General features: G+C 34.8%; 1 protein-coding gene across 1 annotated transcript in view; it reads right to left on the bottom strand.

The window, feature by feature from the left end:
* Window positions 1–27,423, bottom strand: part of LOC106657939 (ras-related and estrogen-regulated growth inhibitor-like) — a 58,346-nt gene that overhangs the window by 22,572 nt on the left and 8,351 nt on the right. The window contains exons 2-3 of the mRNA XM_014379653.2: window positions 22,541–22,597; window positions 12,969–13,045 (exon numbers count right to left, since the gene is read on the bottom strand). Of these exons, the coding sequence (XP_014235139.1) occupies window positions 12,969–13,045; window positions 22,541–22,597 (134 nt within the window). The remainder of the gene's footprint in view (window positions 1–12,968; window positions 13,046–22,540; window positions 22,598–27,423) is intronic.

Genomic DNA, 27,423 nt, shown 5'->3' with positions numbered 1-27,423 from the left:
AAAAGACAGCGTCTGCAATTACTTTGCTTGGAATTCTCGAATTTTTTCTAATTGACGAGCTACCCGAGTGTTCGGGTCGCCTGCTCGACCATCGCCGAGGCTGTCCTCGATAGTACCAGTACAACCAGCATTCGGCTGTAGACTCGAGAGTTAAAAAGACAGCGTCTGCAATTACTTTGCTTGGAATTCTCGAATTTTTTCTAGTCGACGAGCTACACGAGGGTCCGGGTCGCCTGCTCGAGCATCGCCGAGGCTGTCCTCGATAGTACCAGTGTAACAAGCATTCGGCTGTAGACTCGAGAGTTGAAAAGACAGCGTCTGCAATTACTTTGCTTGGAATTCTCGAATTTTTTCTAATTGACGAGCTACCCGAGTGTTCGGGTCGCCTGCTCGAGCATCGCCGAGGCCATCATCGAGAGCACCAGTGCAACAAGCATTCGGCTGTAGACTCTAGAGTTGAAAGGACAGCTTCTGCATAGATCGGACATGGAAAATACCATAGTTCAGAGATCGTTTATTCGTTGAATCTCTGTATTTGTTCACTAAAAAATTTAATTTGGGCTATAACGTCTAAAAAATTCAAAAGATAGCTTCTGCATAGGTCGGACATAAAAAATACCAAAGATTAGGGATCGTTTATACGTTGAATCACCGCATTTGTTCACTAAAAATTTCAATTTGGGCTATAACGTCTGAAAATTTCAAAAGACAGCTCCTGCACAGGTCGGACATAGAAAATACCATAGTTCAGAGATCGTTTATTCATTGAATCTCTGTATTTGTTTACTAAAAATATTAATTTGGGCTATTACGTCTAATCAATCTGAAAGACAGCTTCTGCATAGGTCGGACATAAAAAATACCAAAGATTAGGGATCGTTTATACGTTCAATCACAGTATTAGTTTACTAAAAATTTCATTTTGGGCTATAACGTCTGAAAAATCCGAAAGACAGCTTCTGCATAGGTCGGACTTAGAAAATACCATAGTTCAGAGATTCGTTCTTTCATTGAATCTCTGGATAACCCGCGATAAAATTCTAATTTTAGCCTCATCGTCTCAGTAAGACGAATGATAATTTCTGCATAGGTCGAACATAGAAAATACCATCGCCTAGAAAGTCGCTTATTCGCTGAAACTTAAAATTTCTATACGACTAAATTAAAACCAGGCTTTTATTTCTAAGAGAGACGAATCAAAGCTCTGCATAGGTTCATCATACAACGTTACGACTTTTTGAAAGTCAATTTATCATGGAATCGACGCATTTCTTCACGGCAAAATAAAAATCAGGCTTTTTAGTCTTAGAAAAACGACAGATAGCTTTCGTAGCAATCGCAAGTACTACTTTACGACTTTGCAACAATATCACATCAAGTAGTGCATTGTTAGCCGTCGTTGCTAAGGCCGTCTTGAGCAACACGCTGTAGCGAAAAAAATTTTTTTTTCACGTCGGAGAAAAAAAATTATTTCGGAAAATCTATGCAACCTTTTGCGCATGTAACATGTGCAGACGCTGTCCAAAAAAATTACCTTCCCGTGGAATTTTTTTTTAACCTGTATTCGAACATTTTGGTTTTTCGGCCCATTTCCACGACCATCATTCATTAATTGGTTTACCCGTATCACAAATCTTGATGCTCCATTGAAAAGGGCAAACTTTTTCCTTAATTTTGATATAAATTTGGTATAGACAATAATGTCGTTTACTATTTTTAATTTTGAAAAAACTAATGTGTGCGCTTTATGTGGAACATACTGTATTTCATAAAAATAGCAAAACAATCTGCAGCACAGCTATCAGTGCAGGGGAGAGATGTTTATTTAAAGCATAAAAATTGTAGTTGCCACTTGACATTAAAAATAATCATGGCTTCGGTATATTGTATATAAACCACCGGCGCAAAAGTTATTACGCGCGCGAATGACGACTATTACACGTTTCCCCACCAAAATAAGGACATCTACTTTAAATAATACACTCAAACGCGACCGCATGTCGCGTGTTTTTTGAGAGATATATTTTAAATTCCATAATTAACAATATTTTCCTTTTTTTTAGACTCATCGAGCTTTCAGATACGACTCACAGCAATTCACTGAAGTTGGAGAAATTTCCAACAAGTATTGATCATTAGTCCGATCTGAAAATATTTTCAATTGCTCTTATGCAATCTTATCAAATCTTCAAATGTGAATGCAATAATTTTTAGCGGCAAACCGAAGCGACGCTACTTTTTCTCAAAATATGGTCTTACTGAGTAAAAGTCAAGTGGAATTTTTCTTGTACTCTTAGCATTTATCAGTTTTTAAAGCGCATAAAATTGACATTAATTATACGATTGTGAAATTGTATAAGGATCGATCAACAGCAATCGATTGGAATTTTATCTGTTTTGCGTGTGGGTCATAAAAATCGATGAAGATGCACGGCGCACGTATACATACGCACGACCGTATAAGCTAATAGCCTACGTAAAACAAGAAGCCAATCAAACAGTAGTAAAAATAAAAGTAAAGTTAATAAATAAACTCGATACGTATATAATGTGTACAATGTGCATGTGTAGATTTATGCAAACCTATGTGCTTACTTTTAAACAAAATTCCATAATATTTTTTAAACAAAGGTTAATGTAGATTTACGATTCGAAATGAAAAACGAACACTACTACGCGTCAATTAAATTCAAATATAAGCAGCGTCTACAATAACGGACCCGTACCACCTAATATAGGTTTACTCTTAAAGATAGTTTTTTGCTATATTGTCTAGTAATTAGTACCAACGGCCAATCAATTAGAAATCGTGATGACTGCATGCATCCATTTAACTCGGTCCTAACGTATAATTGAGCAACCGTATAATAGATTTCTCTAATGAAGCTGGACGCTGCATTTCATATTGATCAAGTAATTCTAATTTTTCTTTGATTTCTTAAGCACGTACATGTTTTTTTTCAAGATTTTAAACTTTATTTTAATTTTATAACTAAAAAATTTCAATTCATTTATACTAACAAGGAGAGCCTTTCATCTCCGGGTCAGCAAATGTCCTGAAAATTTTTTGTGGTCTCCTGGTACTTACTGATGAAGCCCCCTATAGTTAGTGTAATCCAATGGGTCCTTTAACAACATTTTTAAGCATGATGAAACTGTAAATATTATATAATATTAATAAATACCATATAATAGCGTATCGTGGTATCAGGCCAAAACAGTCAAGTCCGACTGACTGAAGAGTTTTGGGACGTTGACCTTTTCAAGTCTTGAATACTTGTTCAAAAAATAAATACGCTAGCCCAATTGCTATACTATGCAAGTCTCAATGAGTGAACGAATTTAACCCATTAAGTCCCAAGAGGACGTTTTTTCAACCCTTTATTCGTCCACTGTATTTTTGGTAAAAATGGGGTCAAAAAAATATGCGAGGAACTATTTCTAATGTAAAATTTAATGTTCTTTCAGAATCTGATCTCAGATTTTCAAAAAAATGATCAGGTCAAAAGTTAAACTTGTTTTATAAAAAAAAACGTGATTTTGAAAAAAAAATTTTTTTATTTTTTGAATTTCCAAATGGAAACCATTTGAAATATCAAGAGTTTCGTGCAATTATCGCGTCCTCGATATCTAAACTGAAAGTTAGTGGGGTACCGATTAAAAAAATCAATGTTCAAACACAAAAAATGGCGTTCGAAACTCGCAAAATTGAATGAAAACCTATAGTATTTTCACTCAAAAACGAAGGACTTGAGAAAAAAGTGTATTTTTTAACTTTATTTTCTTCAATCTTTACCCCACTAACTATTAGTTTTGGTATTGAGGACGCGATATTTGCACGAAACCCCTAAGATTTCTAATGGTTTTCATTTGGAAATTCGAAAAATAAAAACAATTTTTCTTTAAAAATCATGTTTTTTTTTGGTAAAATCAAGTGTAACTTTTGACCTGATTTTTTTTTCATAAATCTGAGGTCAGATTAAGGGCATTAAGGTAGTTCCCTCAAAAAAATGACTATCGATAAAGGGTCTTGAAATTTTAACCACATATTATTGACAATACTTTTCATATGTGTGAGAAATTTCAGGAACTTTAACCAAACCATTTCCGAAATATAATTAATCAAAGTTCGGTACTTTAACATGGGATCCCTATGCTAGCGTGTCGAAAAGACGCTATTTTTCGTGATTATAAAAAAACGCATCGATAAAATCTTTTCAAAAACTAGGAGATGATTGTTCAGTATGTACTAAAACATGGCTCAAAACCTGGAAAAACTTGACCAAATAGTTTTTGAGAAAAGTTAATGTAAAAATATTGCAAAAATAAAAATTTAAACTTTTTGACCTGAAACCCACTTTTTAAGGTTTTTAGGGTCATTTTAAACAAAAAAGTGCTCTTGCAAATTTTCTCTAAAATCGATTGTTAACGAGCTATAAACGATTCAAATTTAAACAATTTTAAGCAATGAATCTTTGCGATTTTTTATCTCAATAATCATGAACTCTACGAAAAATTTTAAAAGAACAAAAAAGTCTTAGAATTTGTCAAGGAAAGCGTATGAATTTTTTCAGATTTTTTTTAGAAATATGCCCAAATTTGTCAGTTAGGTCTGAGGGAACGTCCTTAAATTTTACATTAGAATTAGTTACTCGCATATTTTTTTGACCCCATTTACACCAAAAATACAGTGGCCGAATAAAGTGTTGAAAAAACGTCCTCTTGGGACTTAATGGGTTAAGCTAAAACTGACTCATTTTACTATAAATACTGATATAAAATATGGAAAAAATTGTTGAATTATTAAACTCACTGTTTCTTCTTTTTGGCCCATTTTATGACACTTATTTGAAGTGCTTTCCATACGTTTTGAGTGTCTGATTACCTCATGAATGATGCTGCGTCAAAACAATTTTTTCCATCTTTTGCATCAATATTTATAGTAAAGTTCGTTAATTTTAGCTCAAATTGGTTCGTTCTTTAAGAGTTGCACAGTATACCAATTGGGTTAGAGTGTTTATTTTTTGAAAAAGTGGTCAAGACTTGAAAAGGTTGGACTTTTCTGTTTTAGCCAAATACTATGATACACTATTGTAAGGTATTTATTAACATTTAATACTATTAAAAACTTCATCATGCTTAAAATTATTGTTTATATGCCCATTGGTTTCATCATTTGGTACCAGGTGACCATAAAAAAATTTTCAGAACATTTGGTGACCCGAAGATAAAAGGCTCTCATTGTAAAATTAAAAAACTAATAAAAACCTACCGAAACAAACAGAGACCTCTCGATGTTAAACGAAACAAAAGGAAAAAAAAAAGAAGGAAAAACAATCGAATGGTCATCAACTAGCGATTGGTTTCTTATAAATTCCCTTCTGTAAATATGCATGCATGGTGGCGTTGCACAGAACATCTCGTCGCCTTTTCGACACGCTTGCAATGGTCTCGGCGCACATATTGTAGCGTATGTATGTATACGCTGATTACGCCTGATCCGGATTTAAAAGGTTGGCATCACATTGTAGAAGCAGCAAATGCAGCAGCACTGATTGGATTTCACATTTTGTATTACGAATGCATATAGGTTGTATATATGTATATTATAGCTGTTCGCATAGATCGCCAAGGACGAGTGGATGTATGGAATGAAAATTATATGCTCGTAAGGATACTCGAGGAGCTGTGCGTATGTACGTGTTTCTGTAAAATTTTTTTAATTTTCATGTATTTACCATATAACAATCGACGAGTGAGTATGATCCTTTTTTCAATAAAAAAAAAAATACTGCTTCAATAAATCATATTTGGCAGTGACACTATCTCTTACAAGTCTATGACTGCGAGAACACGGGGGGATTGTAGGTGTATAATCAAACAATGTAGTAAAAAAGTGACGCATGCTCTTATAAATGCAGCAGATACACACAGACGCGGGCATGCCATCGTATACTGCTAACACCGTTACAGTTTACTGGTGCCCTCCTCATAATAAGTTGACGCGCAACAAAATAACAGCGGCCGCTTTATTGCATTACGCCTGTTTATAAAAGCCGATTCGAAACTGCTTAAGCGACCGAGGCCTTGCGAGGCCAGCTTGACTCGATTTGGGATTATGATATTTTTTAAACTGCAAAGATTTGCCGTATATACATCGAGGTTAATGATGCTCGAGTAGTTCTTGTACTCTGGATATAAAACTTCGACGCAACGGTACGGGCATTGTTTGACCGGCAAGCAAGAGACACCGGAGAATAATAGTGTTTTCAAGAATATTTTACTTACATAATTTAACTAACAAAAGTCGATCTTGCCACGTTCAGTTAAGTGATTTCTTTCTTTTACTTATACAAATTTCTATTTTGTTATTGTTTCATTTAAGAACATCGTAAATTTGAAATTGAATCAGATTTATAAATGTGTGCTTATAAAACTGTATAACTATACTTGCTTATATTTTTAGCAATAAATCAATAGATAAGAGAGTGGATGCATTTTTACTATTCCTTTTGCTCTTTGAATTAGCCAAAAACCAAACCTAAATTGTTATACTTTTAAAGCTTCGTCGCCATAATGGTCGAAAACTAGCATTAAAATATGAAATCACATTAATAAAACAAAATTGGTTCCTCTCCTTTTTATGTGCTCGCACGCGAATCATAGAGCGATCTGTGACGCCTTGCAGCATCTCAACTGCAACAGCAGAGCATTAATACAACAGCAGGTGCAACGACCAAGACGACGACGACCCTAAGACACCAAGAGAAACTGGTTTGAGCTAAAAGCAGCAACTGCAAAGGCACATATATAAAAGTTACAGCAATACATACATACAAACGTATATATTTAAGTACAAACCAAACACACAAACATGTCCAGACGAAGCGCAGTGTTATATCGTCGAATCATCTAAGTTGGCTGGTTTCTTTTTGGCAAAACTTGACTGGACCCCCGGAAATGCATTTGATCAAAGGCGAGAAAGAGTTTTTGAACTCGAACTGAACACCAGAAGCATGAGTTGAAGCTTTTTCGTCGTATTTTTTGTTACGGTACATGCGGTGAAAATGAAACGTATAGAATAAGAAAATGAATAACTCGTATAGCTGTGTGATAATTCATAGTGTAGTCATTTGCATCGTTTTTGCTAAAATGATACAAATTCGTATTAATAGTGAAAATTTAGATGAGAATAATCGTAATTTATTCGTCCTCTATTTCATTAATTATTCGATATAAAATTAAAAATACTATTATTATGTATTGATTACTTCATAATTAATTACAAATACGTGTTAATAATCAATAACGTATGAAATTGCGAATATTTTTTCGTTTTTGATGATTTTTTCAAAATTTTTGTCTATTCATCACAATATTTTTTGAAGCGCTGTCCATTAAAATGATTGAAATATACGAAAAAAGTGTCCGTTAACAAATGTGCCCGCTTTTAAGAGGTGTCCGTAAAGAGAGGTTTTACTGTATTAAGTTTCATGTCAAAGGCACCTCTAGAGATTTTAGAAATGAATTGTTTAAACATTTTTTCATAACAGTTTCATACATCTTTTTCAAGTCGCTCGATGAAATCAATGATTTTGATATATTATCATGAAACTACCAAATTGTAGTATATTAGTTTTTATCAAATAATTTTGAAATTTTGAATGTTTGAAAATCAACATTTTACATGGGATTTGTTGTAGGCTGGAAAATCGATGCATTTCACGTCATAACTCTCTTAAATATGACGCTAAATTACCAAAAAACCGGGTACAGATCCGGTCTCTATACAGACCGTGTTAAATTGAATCAAAAAGAGTATACCTTATGAGCATACAATATATAGTTTTAACATTACTGCAAAGCTGCAAATAGTTTGTAAAATTTTGTCATCTGTTAGTCAAGCTGCGAACATTCAAAGAAAGTACCAACTATCAGACTGGTATTGTAATACTATCATTATTACTATGGGTATCGAGCGCCACCTTGAAAATATATATTTATATCGCGTCAAAGAGATCTTTGGTTTTCCATTCGTATTTTGAATCCAATTTTTTCGCAATCGTTTATTCTTATTATGCACGGAAGAGAAATTCAATGTGCAAGTTGAATATTTTGGTGCAGCAGTCACAACAACACCGCAACAGCAGCTCTAATAAAAGGCACATTTTTTCTCGCACCTCCTTCTCATGCCAAGTTAAGAAAACAAGCGAACGCGAATGTATCTGTAGTTTGTCTGTGTGATTCGCACAACGATAACGACGCAAGTACTTAAACGGTACCTCGCGCTCGCACGATTTCTGAGGCCCTCCCATTCTCAAATACAGTCTACCCAAAAGTCAAACCAGGTACAGCTTCAACGAGCAGTGAAAAGAGAGAAGGCAAGGAAGTAAAGCGGAGAGTATCCATAAGTAACGACCGGAATCTTCAAAGGTAAAAAAAAAACAATGGCTCGTCGGGGTACATTTACGCGCAAGAACACTATGCCTCCGTGGCTACACTGCAGGCAGTGAATGAAAAAAACTAAAAGTTGCAAAGATCAGGCTATTGCGTGAGATGTATGCGAAGCCAGACCAATACTCGCTCGCTCTATAACTGGTTTCGTGTCAGACGAATATAACAAGTTTGAGTGCGTACATCGACGAAAGAGGGAAGGGGATGCGTTAATCGTGACGCGGGTGATTTTGACCATGGCAAAGATTGCGGGGTATCGATCTGAACAAGCAGCGATATTTTTTCTTCGTTGATGTTGTACTTATAAGTGCGCAGCCCGTACGCAGAGGGATAATGAAATTAGTGCGAGATCCGCGATATCAATACCTGACTATTTTTAATGAAATCATGTGCGCTTATATATATTCAAAGCGCACATATTCATTGGCTTGGATTTCCAAAAATCCATTTCGTACGTTTTTGCGACATGGGAAATTATTGGATATAATGGATTAAAAATACTTTACCATGGTAATGATGCGTAAATGCGCGTTATTGTCTACTTGAACATCTCTCTATTTGCCTGCAATCAGCTTTTGAAGTATCGATTAAGAGCGTTAGAATGACCTCTATGAAACGAGATTTTTCCCGCTACAATTGTGTGGGAAAGTCGTTCATAAATAAGTAAAATTTCGAAAAATTCTTGTGGCGGTCACACACGCATCGTCAAGTATTGAAAATTCATACGGGTAATTTCAAAATTTTCATCCCAATTTTTCATCAAAAAGTATTTTATTGTTCTATACTTCTTCTTTCGGCAATTTTGACGGAGTTATTTATACAAACTCAGTAATACTAAATTTCATGATAAAATAAAAATCTAGAAGAATGAGAAAAAAATTGCAAACTTTTACTACTGCTATACGCTATGCAGAGATCTAAGAGTTTTGTATAGAAAACAACCGTAATTTGCGGTTTGCCAAAGAATCGCGTGTAATAGGTGTTTTCCCTCTCTCTTGTTCTCTATCTCGATGCTCACATAATGTTGGCGGTATGCTGCATTATAATATGTGCATGCAGAAAAGAGTAAAGTATGAGCTTTTACGACAGCTCGTAAAAGACTGCAATATTGCCATGGATATATGTGTACATATGAATCGTTTGAGGGTAGGCCTGTTCACGCGATAATGGCACGATTTCAACTTATACGGTTACTTTATGGCTTAATAATTGATTCCCTAAAATTTGAAGATCGATTAATTGTTTGAAAAAAATTTCATTGGTTTGAAATGCAATCTTATCGGGGATCCAGCCTCAAAAATGACATCACGGGGCACATTAAAATGTTTTTCATCAAATCTTTGAACTGAAATGGTATTATAGTACCCTAACCGAAATCATTTTACGCTACTTTTAGTATCTAATGTTATAAAATGTTGTATGAAGCTTGTGGAATAATATTTTTCCAACAATACTTGTGATTATATTTGCCTTTAACTGGTACAATAACCCCTCGTTTTGCAAAATAGCACATCCGCACTTGTTGCGCAAAGTATTATTGATATATGCATTCGCTCACAAATTAAAAAGTTTGAGTAATTCAAGAAGTAACTTGAAAAAAATTAAATGAAAATCGTAGCATTGCTGTAATTCGCAAATGCTGATTCATAAACAAAGTCATTTGTAGGTACTACTGGGTATAGAATAAATAAAGAAATTCCATAGAATTTACGATCGCACATATAAGTATAGCTTGTAGCATATATACAGCGAATAGGAAAAGTAACTGCGCAAAGCTTCTAATGGAGGGCTGAAAGAATTTTTTACTTTTTCACATGTAAAGAATCCAATTGTTCATGACAAAAATAAATATTGTCATCCTTTTACAAGATTGTATGCGCACTAGCTCAAAGGCTATTTATTATTATTTTCGTCGCATTATCAAAGAATATCATTCGAAGACAATCGCTCGTTTATAAAAGTGTTTAGCGGAAGTGCAGGGTTATACCTACTGAGAGGCAGCAATGCCACATTAAAAGATCTCGGAAATGCGCATTTTCAACATATTATACTCAATTCAATAATACGGTAGCTCCGAGATTTTTATTTAGTGCACTAGACGTTTAAGACGCGCTCCGCGCGTATCAATTTTTTTATTTGTGTTTTGAGGTTAGTTTAAGATTCAGAAATAGTTCAGAAATAGTAAGTTTCAAACGCGCTTCGCGCGCGTCAATTTTTTCATTAGAATTTTGAGGTTACTCAAGTACTAACTGTCTGTTGACAGTTAGCAGCACAGGCACTCGTATAGAGTCGGCTCGCGTCGGGCGTCGTCGTCAGTGTCAGCCAATCAGAGGTCGTTTTACGCTGCTTCACTTTTCGGCCGTTCTCTTTTTTATAAGTAGAAGAGTAGAAGATATATTATACTGCTCGATTTGTCGAATTATGATTGTCAAGAATAAATGAAAAGAGTGCCACTAGTGAGCTTTCGGATAATACTTTTTTTACTAGCACACGTATCAACAAAGTATTTGCATGTTAGAGCAGAAACATACAATATAAGGGTCCTGAAAGTTTATTTGGAAATTTTTTCTAGTCATCACCCCAATTAAATTAAATATATGTATGCATTGCAAAAATCGAGCTTGTTGAGTCCCATTGAAATATCTTTCAGGTCCAATGGCATCATGCATGCTGTGAGCTCGAATAAGCGAAACACACGTAATCGTCCGCGAGTTCCATTTTACCAAAGAAATTGGACGGCGCAATCGATTATGAGCATCTCGATAACATAATCCGAAGGTGGCAGCGACATGGATCCATGCGGTGGCAGTAGCGGGTACAGCATAGGGTGCGCAGCGTTACGAAACGGTAGTGTGCGCAGTCGAGCGAATACCGGGTGACAATCGGTTTCAAGCATCTATCAAGGAAATCGGTTTTACTTTTTAAATAAGTTAGAGCGTTTGTGGGTTCGAGTGTGTGAGTTTTTATTCGCGTGTGTGTGTGTGTGTGTGTGTGTGTGCGTACGCCGACACCGCGAATTGGCCTCGTTCTCTGGTAGCTGCTAGTACCGATTTCTTTTTTAGCCACCAAGTGTAGTCGTGGTTATTTCTATGTATATTTACTCATACTATCATATAAGTACGTACGCACTTTCAAATCAATGCGAGTTTGCGCTTGCGCTCGATCTCAAAGAGAGATATTACTATTAAAGGGGGCTTTACAAAAGAATATTCTATATACTGTGCGCGTATATAAAGGGGATACGTATCGGTGAGTTATTCAATGAACGGTTACGTTTTATACCACATGCGTTTGCACGCAACTACATGGGATACACACATGCGTGTTGCAGCAAAGCAAGAGAGAGAGAGAGAGAGAGAGACACTTTTTTAAGATAAATCGACTTTGCGGCTTAAACGGCTGGTTGGCTCGGCTTGAGTTTCAATTCATGGCGTCAAAAATCACACGGCTAGCTGCGATATGTTAATTAGCTGCCAACTACCGGTACAGTTCGTTATTTTCTAATGCACTGAAACTATTGAACATTTGCACGTCCGTTCACTAATGATTTAAAAAACCATCGATTTTAGAGCAATATGTAAGTAACTTTTGAAAATTACAAGATTTGATTAATCGATTAATAAATCATTGATTGTCCCTTATTTAAGATATCAATGTATCAAGGCTCATTCGGGATCGAAGATGCGATTTTTTTCCAAATTTAAACTTGAGTTAATACAGAATGAAGAGCACGGATTGTAAGATCATAATTTAATATGCACCAAGTGTGAATCTATGATATTCCAACTCAATATTATGTACACGGCGTCGCCAAAGGCTAAATTTTAAAGTAAGAATAGATGGCCTGCTGCGCTTAGGACGGCCAGCCACAGATCGTGTTTATGCTCGGGTGTTTATATATTGTGCAATAGATGAGCTGGGAAAAGTCAACCCATTGTTCCGTACAAGAACTGACGGTGGATGCAAGTTGCTCTCTATTTTAATTTATAACTTATGAGTTTTGCACGATGATGATTTTTTTCACTTCCTTAAAACTGACTTGGCGAGATGATCGTCTGAATCCAGGATAATTTAACGTAATTTATAGAGATGGTTGGCTTTAAATTCGTGCAACGACGAATTACCTGCAAAAGTTTTGTTGATATTCAATCAGGCGATGATAAATCTTCAAATCAGTGCAGTCCCTCACTAAAACAAAACTTTGAAAGGCATATACGACGTTTTTCATTTTTATTTTCTTCGAAGGGCACGAGCGTCGAGCACGAAGAGATCGATGCTCGTCGTGCACATCGCGATAATCCATCGATCATATAATTCATCATCAAAGGGTAAAGTCGGTCCACCGATCGCAACGATTTATTTCCTTCTTCGTCATTTTTTTCTGTATTAGGACTTATTATAATGCACGAAAGTGAAACTTGTGCATGATACTATAACTAATGTTTCTCCTGTCACATGAACGACAAACAAGGCGGAAAAATATAAGAAACCGTAGGTATGTTCTATGCACTTACCTCACACCTGGACGTGTCTAGTATCTCGACTTCGGTGTTAACGTTGTCGATGGTAACGCTGTGTCGGTACAGGAAATCTGCAACAGATAGACAGACGAAGCTTTAGCATGTGGCTTAGCTAAAAAAATGCACATCCTATGTATCGTTTGCACATCCCTCGGGCAAGTCTCGCTAAGATACGTTTAAGCGAAAGATAGGCCATAACTGATATGATGCTGCATAAATGTATATAAATATATATATATGTGTGTATGTGTGTGTGTGTGAGTGTGTGCATGATGATCATAATGACGTGATATGATACCTAAGAAAGGCAAATCGTGTTTTAGTATTTTATATGTACTCGTGTACATATGTACAACCCATATGCTTGACTTCGAAGTTGCATATGTCGCGTCACTGTCGTCGTCGTGACGCTTTCCTTGCCATGAATTTTAATATTTTTTTCCTTTTTCAGCTGACTTGAATCAATCCGAGCTTATGTTGCATATCGTATCTCCCCCCGACGAATTCGATGAGAGTGATTATGGAAAATTTCCTACTTGCTCACCAAGTGCATCGCCTGATTCTATCAACTTCCAATGCGGAAGGATGATTGAAAACGAAAGTGCGATATAGTTTGAGCGAGATCGAGCTCTTACAAAAACGATGAGAGCAGTTATTTTATAGACAAAACAAAATGTATGCACGACAAAACTTGATCGTTTTGAGAAAACGTTTGGATATAGTTATTTTATAAAACTAAAAGTGTACCACCGATGGGATAATGAACAATTTTATTAAAATTTCACGATGCATTATGCATATATATTCTGAAATTCACAAACATAGCACTCGTAATGTGCATTAATCAAGAAGAAAAGTTGTCGAAAAAATTATTGCGGAAGTAATGAGCGAGCTAAAAACGTGCTCGATCAAAATATGTCGCGGACGCGGAACAACGGTTTAGTATAGCATTATTTTGAGAAGTAAAGATGTAGGTGAAATACCGATCGTGATTTTCATGTTTAATATTATTGCTTAGGATTCATAGTATAATCATTTTTTATATTAAAATCGCAATCAATAACGGAATGGTTAAAACGTTGAGTGATCTTTTCTTTGAACTGGTAAACTTTCAAAATAAACATTGAATTAATTCAACTTGTGTAAAACAAAAAGTAGCCTTGAAATTTTCAACTGAAATGTTCGTTTCGAGATTATTCCACTCAATTCAATAATTTTCCAGATTTCACGATCAACTGCTAAACTATTCAAAGTAGATTTTCAATTCAAGACTTTATAAGGTTTGACTCTAAAACCACTATTGCATTGTAAGGTGGAAGGAGCCAATTTAATTAGAAGTACTGATGACAGTATAATTTTTCTAAAATTACCCATGAAGATAAATATTTACCTGGACTGAATTGTGTCCGATGAACAAATTCTATTTTAAGGGGACGTTTTCTTTTATTTTTTTCTGTGTTAGAAAAGATCTATAAGCTGAATGTGATAACCGCTTTGGTTAGATTTACTCGCAAGATTTTTGACTAGTGTAGCGAACACCAACAATGATAAGATTTTCTCGATTTTTTCTTTCACGAAAAGGAGTAAATGGAATACTCAAGGCTTTTTTGTAATATGTATTTAACCATGTTAACAAATTTATATCGAGTTAAATACCGACTATTTAATTGTTCATCAATATTCAAAAATGGTAGTCTAAAAAAAAATACATTACCGGGTAGCATTTTAGTGATTTCAAAATCGTTTTGAATCAAAAAAAATTTTTTTTTTATAAAATAGAAAATCGTAAACCGATCTAACTAAATTTTTTCCAATTTATTTGCAAATAGCTTCCTCGTAGAGAAATGATTTTATGACCAATGAATGAAAACATTTTTTTTTTTGAATTTTGAGAAAAAAAAATCGGAAAAAATATTTTTTCAACGAATATTGTCAAACTGGCTGTACTGGCTTCATTTTTGCATCAATCGGCAATAAATGCAATTGATTGAGATGCATGAATTCAACGTCACATTTTTGAGATTTTGGCTGTTGGTGCATATACACACACACACACACATACATACAATGTATACAATATAATGTCATACATAGCTACACACATTCGAACATTTGTTGAAAATTTATTGAAATACAGCGACGAACATAAAAAACATGTAAAAACGTAAGATTCTGCGCCGTGCAGTTCGAAATATCACGTTTTTACACATTCGTCGTATTTCAATAAGTAATAATCAGAAGCACACTCTGAAAACTTGTAAATTTCCTCAGGTTTCGATTCAGACTATTTAGAAAAATCTTAAAAATGACCTTTTTGAGGTATTTGACTTTAGAGATTTTCTGGCGATTTTCCCGAAGAAAATGGAAAATTTTCGAAAATCTGACCTCACTACCGTAAAGTTGAGGCGATTTCCCATCGAAATTATGCTTTACTTTTTTCTTCTAGGTGCATTTAGTTACTTTTACAGCGAGTTATAAATTGGGTGGTTTCACCTAATAATGCCGTGCGAGCCTCGTCGTATAGGAGACTTAACGTGGAATGACTCAAAGGTGCATGATAAAAGATACTCAGAGTATGCGGACACTGACTCTAATCTTCAATGCCCTTACGATTTCTATTTTTTTCATTGACTTTCGTTAATATTTTTTGTTCTACGCAACTTCTCGAAGTAAATTGAAAGCAGAAAAGCTTTTAAACTTGCGTCCCATGGAATATTGCAATGATTTTTTAATGCCTGGTACAAATAATCATCTTGAATTTACGACTAAAAAACGATCTTGTTTTCCAACAAATGAAACTTGACAAAAAAGTCGCGCGCCAGGCGAACAAGCGCATATCACGAGACACATTCTCGATTCGAGTCGCGCGAGCAGTGAGAGATTTAATGGGTCGCCCGAAGCATTTTCAGGGGCTGATGGTCGATTTACATGGAACGTACTTACGGAACGGCAGCAGCAACATCTTTCCCCTTTAATACTTTACACACATCCATCCGATATGAGACGCTGCTGTTTACATACATACGTGCGTGTATATATTCTTACATACACAGACTTATGCAGGCAAACGTGTATACACACACATGTTCACGACATAGATACATTGGATGCGAGAGAGGACGAAAACACTTCTGACCTTGGCTTTACTTTCACGATTGGCTTTATTTTGCTTTCCAACCAATACACGATCCGCAAACTGCACACATGTACAGCGCACACTTGGACGACTTGATAATATGGTAAACATGTGTATGTGCATGTATAATACCATACATATAATACCAAGCATATCGAAAAAACTGGTTCTGGAATATGAGCACGTAGTCGCGAGCAAAGACACATGCTTTGTTTCGGCCCGAGCACGCGGTGGATTATAAGATCGTTTTTAATTGATTATTAAAAAGGTCAAATTGATAATTATGGGCTGCACGGGTAGCAGTGCGCGAAAAAACGAAATTATCTCGGGTTGATGAATAATTTTATAAAGTGTCTATAAAACATCGACGAATGAAAAATGTTATTGCCTCTTGCATGCGTCGTATTATTCAATTTTATGTGGATTGTAAAGATTAATTCCTTTGTAATTTACTACGACATTATTTGATAACCAAGTTGGGAAAAACGGAAAAACCATTTAACCTAAGCTTAGATTATTTAGAACTGGAAAAAATGATCAGAGGATAGTACTGGCGTGAAAAGTAGTAGTACGAGAAGCCACAGTGTCGGCAGAAACAGCAGTGAATACGAAGAGATACAAGTGCATATTATACAGTAGCTATTCTAAGCGATAGGAAAAGTTACAAATTATTAAGCAAATGCCTCGTAGCAGTAAAGCGCAGCCCAACGTGTAGCAAATGAGCAACGATACATCTTGCTGGGGCTTGAGCACGCTGTGGACTCATTTACATAGCTGCTCTCGCATGTAACTAAACTTAGTCGCTCATCACCATCTTCATTCCTTTCTCGAGATTTAGAACGAAATTACAACGCAACAGCGTCTTTGCACGTTGCACTTAACTATGCAGTCATTTTTGGGGTGTTTTTACTTTTTCTTGATCTCGATTAAATTAATGAATTATTGTTAAATGTTTTTGATACACAATGAGGCACACTTATTGTCATTCTGTGATTTATGCAATAGATAAGGTATGATCAATTACGCATCGACTCTAAAGTATACTTAGATTTCGAACAAGATAATTAAAGCGTCACTTGCTATAATTCCATAAGTAAAAAAAATATTATCTGATTAAGTTATCAAAGATTGAAATGCTCTTCTATATGTATCAAAGCGATTTATGACGTTTTTTGAATTGTTGCAAATAATATAATCTACATTTTATAATTCCTATTTTATAAAAGTTACAATAATTATACTTTGGTTATGTTAAATTAAAATTTTAAATTATATTCTTTTTTTTATCAAAGTTAAAATCCTAGACTGGAACGGAACTATTTTTTCGATGAGCATTTATAAGAATTATATGATGAAAAAACGTTTGATGTGCATGCACAAACACGCGTGATAGAAAGTTTCGTTTTAATGAATTTCTCTCTCTCTCTCTCACTCTCTCTCTCTATTTTTCTTGCTGGGAAATGAAATGTGCATACAAACATGTATCTTAAAACAAATAATTTATCAATTTATACGGAGACATGATTAAGTTAAATAGTTCATATAATACACGAGAGAACTGAACTGGCTGAAGCTAGACGAAGCACCTTGTTATGCCCGCAATATTAAAATTTTCATTACAAACATTTAATCTTAATCTTATTTATCATTTTCAATATCTCCAAATTGAAAGACACATTTTCTTGATTTTATAAAAAATATTAATAACACATCACACATTTATTACTTGAACTCAGTATTCTCGTGATTCATAATAATTTGAAAAATACGCTAGCGAGCTCGTTGTTTTTTTCTATGGATAAAAAAAATTGAAAATCAAGAAACAGTTCAAGCCTGCAGTAAGCATAATATTTTCAAAAGTGCCGAGCAAATGAGCATGATCGGCGCAGTAGTAGTAGTAGCAATACAATCGCAGGCGCCTTGGCGCTGCAGAGCAAAATTTTCGCTGAAAACTCGTTTGCCGCTGCCACACACGTGCTCTCGTGCCGCCTGCATATACCGCACTGCGCATGCATGTAGGCAGTGCGCAGGTATAATATAATGAAAGCTACCGGAGCGACGCGAGTCCAGTGTGTATAGACGGCAATAAGTATATGACTGGCGCCTCGACTGACGCGCTCGAGCTATACACGCGTATTATGCGATGTCGACAGCCATATAATGCTCAGGTGTGACTGCCGCCAAGATTACAACCGAAAGAAATGCACCATGGCTGGCAATTCTGTGATATTATATTTCGTATCGAACGGATAATCATCTTGCCGGAAGTTCACGATGAAAGCAAAAAAAAGAGCAAGTTGTTCATCTTCTTTTTTATTTTTGCATGATAGTTCTTCATTTTATTATTGTGCTGATGCATACGCTGATCGTGACGATTCGCTGGAAAAATCTTAATATGTGTGATAGATTTAATGTTGCTTTTTCAGTTTCAAGAGCGATATAAAAAAATGATATAGCAAAAATATATTATTATCCACTTTGACTATTGTAGGACGCATAAGTGACCTAGATAAACATGTGCACGTCCATGCGTAAATTCATATGTGATAATGGCATGCTACATATTGTGCTCCAGGAAGACGAGCACGTGCGCATCAGGAAATGTCATTCGTGCATATAGTAGTTGAACGTATATTGAAGATTTCTTTACGACAACGCCAAAGAAGAGGCGTTTTTATCTCGAGCTTTCTCTCCTTATTTCTCTTTTTGAAGCTCAACGACGACATTGAGAGTGCAAGAAAGAGATGCAAGTGAGATTTCAAATTGTCATTTTGCGGTCTCCTCGAGCCGACGAACGATTTTTTTTTCTACACTACGATTCTCTCTCTCTCTCTCTCTCTCTTTCTCTCTCTTTATAAATAAATTGCGACAAAATTATACTGTGACACTATACTCTTTGGCCGAGTGAAAAAAAACTAACAAGCTATCATCATCAAGAGATTTCTCCTCGTGTATGAACGATTTATTTGTAATGAATATATTGGAAAGCGCATGTGTATAAATTTATATTTAAATAATTTGTACGTTGTATCCCTAGTAGAAATGTAACCTTTTAGATCATCAATGAAACGTTTTCTTGACCATATATAACCTACAGTTTAAAGTACTGTAGGTGGGATTTGAATATTCAAAATGGTAGACTCCAAAAAATACACTTTTCCCAAGAAATTGACCAAAAAATGTTCCAAAAAATGTACTTTTTTGTTCGAAAACGATCAACATTAGAAAAAAAAGTTATTGAATATTCAAATCCCACCTACAGTACTTTAAACTGTAGGTCATTATTCCACAATTTTAGGTATTATTAGCCACAGATCAAGTCTCTTTCATAAAAAAAATTTGAATCAAAGTTTTTTTTCAAGATTCAAAATCGTGTTTTTTCGCAGTAAATTGTTTATAACTTTTTTAATATTTATCAGAGGTTAATTATAAACCCATATTCAAAAAGTACATTAAATTTTACATAGAAAATGAGTACTCAAAAATTTTTCTCGCTCCGATAAGATGATTTAATTGCAGACTACAATAGAGAAAAAAATTCTATCCGTCTCGGCGTTAACGGGTTAAGATTTTTACAATGTACCTTCATGAATTTTCTTAGATTTTTCAAAACAAACTTTCGTTCATGATTCGATAGAAAATAGAAATTCTTATAGATTCTAAGCTATCTCATTAATTTGAGGACTAAAACTATTTATTTTGCCCTATTTTGTCAAGTCACAAAAAAAAAATTTAATTTTGTCAATATCGGTGAACTCATTGCTAAAGATATTATAAGGTTTGATATTTCAAAAAAAGTATTTAATCTTTAAAGTGAATCAAGGGTAAAAAATTCTAAAATATTGACCCCTTTTGGGTCTATTTCTCGTGTATCTATAGAAGCTCAAAGTCGAAATTTCCCTTTCTAAACGGTATTCTAATTTTATAGGGCGATGATAAAAAAATAACAGTGATCGCATTTATGTAAAATTCAATGTAGAATTTAAATGTTTTCTTGAAAGTCATATTCATAACTTCAAAACCCTTTAATTATGGAAAAAACCTTAAAGTCAAAAAACAAACTTGTTTGTGGACAATATTAAAATATTTTCTTCGAAAGATCAAACAAAATCTTTAAAAGAAAACAAACAAATAGAATAATCGAAAAATTATTTAACACAATATGATAGCATGCAAAAATGCATCCATTGGTTTGCCCATAAAGCTAGTTGGGAATAGTATTTTTAATATTGGTCTCTTCAAAGCATGCGAGCAAGTTTATTTTTGGCTTTTTGGCCTTTTTCGAGGAGTTTTAAGATTAGAAAATCTTATATCAAAAATAATTATTTAAATATATTATCACAGGTACTCCATAAAAACAAACTTACATTTAGAAAATAAAAATTCAACCTTGAGCCTCGTAGGTCTATTAGAGATAGACTTTGATTTTTTTAGATATCATTCTTGACTTGAAATAGCCCATATGTATTCAGGGTAGCAAAGAATGTGAAGATCTACATTTGTGAAGCTCATAACTCAAGCGACTAGCGAACTCAGCGTTGCAATAATTATTCACACTCACACATGGGCTCTCGAAGAGAACATCTTCGTGTCTCGCTCTGGCAGCTGCACAGAATTTTCATCAACACAAATGTGCAGTATAGTATACTCGCTCGTACAATCGCGCGCAGACTCAAAATAAGAGAGATCTTATCACGTAATTTTACGATCTTTTTTGAAAAGTCTTTTTCTTTATTTGTTTTTACGCTCAACTAATGGTATATTGCGCCCGCGTTGCAGATATACAATGCATAACTTACGAGTCCAAGTGTGCAACATCGACACGCAAATGTTTATATAGATATAGGTGCGCGCGCGCGCCGCGTATCGGTTTACTAAACTCGTTTTTTACCACAGTAATCTATTCGAAATGCATTTCTGAAAAATCTTTTTACTTATCGTACGATGAAACTTGAGATTTTCATTCGGCCTGACTTCGATTTTTGGATCGTTGCGATAATCTGAAAGCACCTGGTAATTTCAGATGTGAACTTAAAAGACTTGAGGAAAAAATGTATGGTTGATTAACTGCCATTGTTGAGGTTTTTGAACAATCCTTAAATGATATTCGCTTTCAAATAGTCGTTATCGCTCACGACGACAGTCTTTTTCTCCACAGTCTGGGCAGAGAAAAACGACAGGTGCGAATTTAATTGCTCGTGCATACAATATGCAACCAGCCGGTGAATAATGCAGCCTCCTTGTCGCGTACACTGCAAAGGGGGTACGATTATTTGGACTTTTGTTTTGATTAAGAATGATAACGTTCAAGTACTTTACTTTACACTGGGCGCAGACGAACACACACGTACGCGCGTTTATGTAGCTTTTGCTGCTCGTGTTGGTAAAATAAAATAATAGCCTTGGAACGCTGAGAAACACGTCTGTGCCGAGGTAACATCGGCATTTTTCAGTACCGCATGTGCGTATAAACTTTTGCATATAATGGCATTACGTTAAGTGAGCATAGCTGTACGATGTTAGGTGTGGGGTACGCTTGGATTTATCATCAGCGATTTTCATTAGGCATACGGTGCGTGAAACACAAACTCGATGCGCTTAAAAATCGTATTAATATGCGCGCATTGGCTCGTATAGTAACGCGGAGCAATGTACTACAAATCGGTCACACGACAAAATATTCATTACACAGTACGTATGGGCTATTCCACGTCAAACGTGATATGTCAAAAAAATGACTTTCAGACTTAGTATGTATTCTTAGAGAGTACATTGAAAAATGAAAATCCTTAAAATTTTAGCCCTGTAGAACCATCCCTTATAGATCTGCAGAGGCTCAAAGTTGGATTTTAATTTTCTAATGCTTTTTTGCTTATTATTCTGCTTTTATGGGGTGGATTTAAGTGGCATAATGGGGAAATCAATTGACTCAATTCTACAGTATACTTTTTATCGTATGACTTTTTTTTATAAAGTCAATAGTTTTTTAGTTTATAAATAAAAAATGAGTGAATTTTTATATCGGTGATTGGTATGAATCCGTCATTTTAGAAATACAGGGGCTAGATAGAAATTGCAGTAACACGTTTCTTGAAGGTTCAGAGAAAAAGTACACGATTGCTGGTGCTATGGGAACCCTCCGAAGGCAGGACAAGGTAGAAAATCGACTTTGAAAAAAAAAATTTAAGTCCAAAAATCACGTTTTTTTTAATTGCAAAATAAACTATGATAAATTTTATTTATCGCAAAAATAAAACCGGATTCTGAAAGAGCACGCCAAAAAACTCCTTGATATAGATTTTCAAGAAAAGATTTTAACTTCATGAACGATTTTTTTACAATGTAAAATACATGCCCGAAATTGCCCTTCTGCGCATTAATAGGTTAATACAGAAATAAAGTAAATGTTCTTGAAAATAATTGTACTTACCACTAGTTGAACTGTATTCTCCGATGTACCGTCTTGTTAAATACCGCACTACCACCGCTAAAACATAAAAAATCACGTTATCATTACTAATAACGAAAACTCGAGCTTAGCAAATAATTTATCAAGTGAACCAATAAAGTATAAAGCGACAGTGCCAAGTGGAATTTAAGGTAGTTACTTGTACACGTGCTCACGCTAGTATTATAAGTCATACATAAATATATCTGCCTTAATAAATAAAATTAAAAAATTCAAGAGCATATGAATACTTTCGGATAAGGATACGGTAATACATGCGGTGGAGATAAAAGAAGTTTACTTTTTATATACTCCAGAGTAGGTAATAATCTAAATACCTTCCAACTCTTAAAAGAATATAAATAAATCCATCATTTAAAGTGAGATCGAGTTGAATGACGACGATGCTTACGATTTATGAAAAGGTAATAAAGGTAAATATATTAAGCCTTAAATTATGCTTATGCACTTAGTATGATATTAGTGCAGATATCTTATTTATTGATCGATTAGCTCGAATACATTTATGTATGTTTGAGTGCATGTATTTGACAGGAGTCTTTTTTCATTTCTACCCAAAAAATCTGGATTCCTATTGTGTACGTATGAAATGTATCGTACAGAAATGATTCTGTAAAACATATATATGCAAACATACGAACACGATTCACTGCGTGAAACACCTGTTGCGAAAATTCAATTTTTGTCATTTTTTTACTTGACACATTACTTGTCATGGAAAAAATGCCTCGACAGCTTTTGTTTATCAATACAAGCTTTTGAAGCTTTCATTTTACATTATAATCTGAAAATCAAGCAAAACGCAAAAAGAGGGAGACGAAAACAGTTTATTTTGAAATCTTAAAGCTACCTCACTACAAGTAGTGGCATGCAGACACTTGTTCGCAATAGTTTTTCGAGATCAACAAAGCCGTAAACATACACCATTAACGAGTTCAGCAGATCGTAATAGAAAACTGCAACAGCGAACAGTAATAGCATAAAAGTTCGACCTTGTATCACACTCTCACGTTGTATTTAAACTGGAGCTAGATATCTAATAGTATACTTGAATAGGTATTTGCGATTATAACGCCAACGTTGATCTCAAAAAATTTAAACAATTGTTAGTACAAGCCGGATCTGATGTCTTCGGTCAATCAATGAAAGATTGTCACTTATCTGGTTAAATTCAGTTGGTCAAATCCGTCACGTGTTCGGCACCCATTTGTGTATGTGCGCATACGTCACGACTTAACTGACCTGTTCATTAGACTTAATTAATAATTGGCCCACGATAATTGACAGTCACCTTTCACTGATATACAAAGCAAGGATCTGTAGATTCAAAGGAAATTTTTCACATAATACTTTATCTACCCAGCGATCAAACCACTGCTTTTTGATTGAAGGATTCAAAGAGAGAGTAGATTTACTAAATATAATTTTGTGTTCCAGTAGACAAAATATTTTTAAATAGTGAACAACAGCTTTTTATACTCATATTTATGATATATCCATCGCAAGTGTACGAAATGATTAATTTTTCAAAGTTGCAAATAATTGTTGCTCGAGAGAAGCTTTTTTAACTGGACATATAATAGAACGTAGTAAATTATATAACTATTACTAAATAATTTTCAATCTGTTAGCTTTCTAATCTAAAAAATTGGTTGCGGTCATTCGGATTGTTGGAATATACCTTCATAATTTTTTTTCAGATCTTTTAAGGTAAAAACGGCTCGAATATCGGTAAAATAGAAAAAAGACGTCCATGCGGAGTGTGGGGGTACAAGTGACCTAGGAGTCTAAAGTGTTGGTTTGCTTTTTTATATACTATAATAAATAGAATGCGCTTCCAAATCCGAAAAATTCCAAGCCTTACCCATATATTATTTATATCGCGTGTAAATTAGATTATAATTGGTCCGTACCAGTGGTTCGATTGCAAAGAAAGTTGCAACAATTTCACGAGTTCAGTATGTATAGTCAATACCCAATGATGATTATGATAATGATGATTACATTGATGATTTTGTAAGCCTCGCAAAAATACTTTCTCTTCGTGCAGCAAGTGACTGTCGCCACCGCCTTCGTACGCGTACGGTAAATTACTATGTGCGTGAATTGAGATGTATTTGCTGTAAAGCATTCATTCATTGCGCCGATTATTGTTCCAATAAACTGAGCTAAACTGTTTGCCAATTAATAAAAATACAATTTGAACTATAATATTAACTAATTCTGAGATCGTTTGTGGTAATACGTATTAAAAAAAAATGATACACGTGATACAAAATTATTGTTTCTGTATACCTGTATGCATATTTTATAGTGTATATAATATAATATATATGTGAGTTATTGTTCCTATTTTCGCCAACGGGCTCCGCTACGTATGCTCGTGGAATGCTTACTTACACGCACATGCATAACAAATGATCATATTGTACATAAATTTTGTCGATGTTTACTTCATAATGTTCTAGAGCTATAGTATTGAGACCAAGTATTTTCCTGCTTCTCAACGTGTACAAGAATTCCATTTATTTTCGTTAATTTTAATAGAAGACTTTATTTATGTAACTATGTAATAATATTAAACTCGATTTTATTGATATTAGTTTGATAAATGTGTATGTTTGCAAGTACAGGAAACTATGAAAATTCATGTGAAACGCATGATAATGGCGAGCAGGCAGTTAGGGGGTTCTTTTGTACGATTAACCAAGCAAAAAGAGTGCAGCTAATAATTTATCGCTCGGCCTCTCATAAACACATATTTATTAAGAGAAATGCGATATATCTATGTGTCGTCGATACACACATTAATCTTCGAGATAATAATGTACGTGTCATAATGCATACTGCTTCGCGCCCACGCGCGTGAACGTTAAGTTTCAATAATACGAAGAAGGATCGGGACAAATGAAACGCCGAGGTCAGACAGTGTGCCAAGTAAAAAAGATAGATAAAGTCGCGAATCAAAATAGCGCCGCTGACATCGACGCAGTCGAGGTGTCGGACTCGTTCATACCTTGTACTGTAATTATCTTCCGAGCCCAGTGCTCACAAAGATGCGTCCGAGCCTCGTCAAAATTACAGGGTATGATGCACTCACACACACTCGAACACACATGTATGCAAAACTTTTCTTGTCGACAGACACCTTAGGGTGTGCGCGAAACTTCACGATCAAAACTCAATCTTTTATAGAAACCCGAGACTTCGATGGACAGCTTTATTTTAACAGGATTCGAGTTTAGCAAACATAACTTACTCGCAAAATTCTGTCATTTTTCATATTTAATTTGTTTATAATTAGTCTTTAAAATTAGTTTCAATTTGTAACTAACATGTAAATGTATGCAAAATTCATAAACCCTCAAGTCGTTTGCTCGGTCATTCACGTTTAGGCGTATTTTGCAAGAATTTTTTTTCTAAAATTACAATCTACCGAGAAAAGTATGCTTTGGTTTATTAGAGTAGATTAATTTAACGCATCTTACCACGAATATTTTCACTCACACAGCAGTGGTCGTAAATTATGCAAGGGTAGTTTTACGATTATGTATATATAATATATATTATGTACGCTATATTTCCGTGTTTTTATTATATTTTTCATCAATAGTGTTAAAGAAGTTAGCGCCACAAATGGTAAGTAAAATTAAAAATGAAATCAACTTTTTGAAATAACTGACCTATGGAGGCTGTATAGCATAATTGTTCCTACCTTGGAATCTGCGATTAAAAAACTCAGTGTTCATATGCTTAGCAAGGGTAATTCGACGCACGCGTACTGATAGCTTGGATACTGTCGATTAATCGCAAAAAGTCTGTGATGAACACGTCTTCAAACCCATCACCTGCAGAATTCATATTAAACTTGAGATGAGATTGAGAGTGCCGAGACGCGCGAGGCATTTGTTACATCATGGGTAAACTGATAAAAAATCAACACTGTATCATACAGATTGCTACGCCTCGTTCAAGAAATATTTAAATTCATGAGCGAGACGAGCTTAAGGGTGATGAAGTGTTCTAGTTATAAGTGTAGAAAGATTAAAAAATTTGAAAATTTCGGCTCTTTGTTAAAGTTAGAGTATTGCTTGAGCAACTAAAGAAATTAATATTAAAAATAAATGATATTAGCAGCGATAAATCAAAATTTTCTATACAAGACCTCCTATCATCAGTTTCACCTGTCACAAACAAATCACCCATACTCATAAAAAACTCATATCACGTATGAGTGCACCGCAAAGAAACCGTTGCTCCAACTTTTTTGATTGTCCACAGATACGCTGTTACACAGGCACAGTAAGTTACGTGCACCATCGCTGCCACCTCCGTTTTTGGGAAACGCTCACAAATTTTTTGTGCTCCGGAGGTGCGGGACGTTAACGTTATAAAAGAGCTACAAGGAGAGAAAAGGAGAGTAGATGTGGATGGAAATAATATGACTTGTTAATTTATAAGTCCAAACATATTCACTCCCACACAAACGTACGATAAAGACAGAAAGGATAGTAAAGAATCTGTTTTTCACGCGCAATACGACATACTTTATCTCCTGATAGCTGGAAGTCACGTCATAAAAATTCCTATCATCATATCCTAAGGCATTTCAAGTGAGAGTCATGTGAGGCAATAATGATAACGTGATTTCTAAGTATGAACTGTACTTTTTATCCAATATGTTTAGTACAACTCTTTTCCTATAACTACTATTCTAATCGCAAATGAGTCAAATGGGCAATGAATAATTCAAATTCAGGACTGACAATAATAGTTTTTTACTTGAAAATTTCAATTAATATTTATCGTACACAATTTTCGTACATATTCATCTTGTAAAAATA

The sequence above is a fragment of the Trichogramma pretiosum genome, unplaced genomic scaffold (genome assembly GCF_000599845.2).
Source record: "Trichogramma pretiosum strain Unisexual culture from Peru unplaced genomic scaffold, Tpre_2.0 scaffold12, whole genome shotgun sequence".
NCBI classification, from domain to species: domain Eukaryota; kingdom Metazoa; phylum Arthropoda; class Insecta; order Hymenoptera; family Trichogrammatidae; genus Trichogramma; species Trichogramma pretiosum.
The sequence above is the reverse complement of the archived record's forward strand: the minus strand, read 5'-3'. Positions and strand labels throughout refer to the sequence as shown.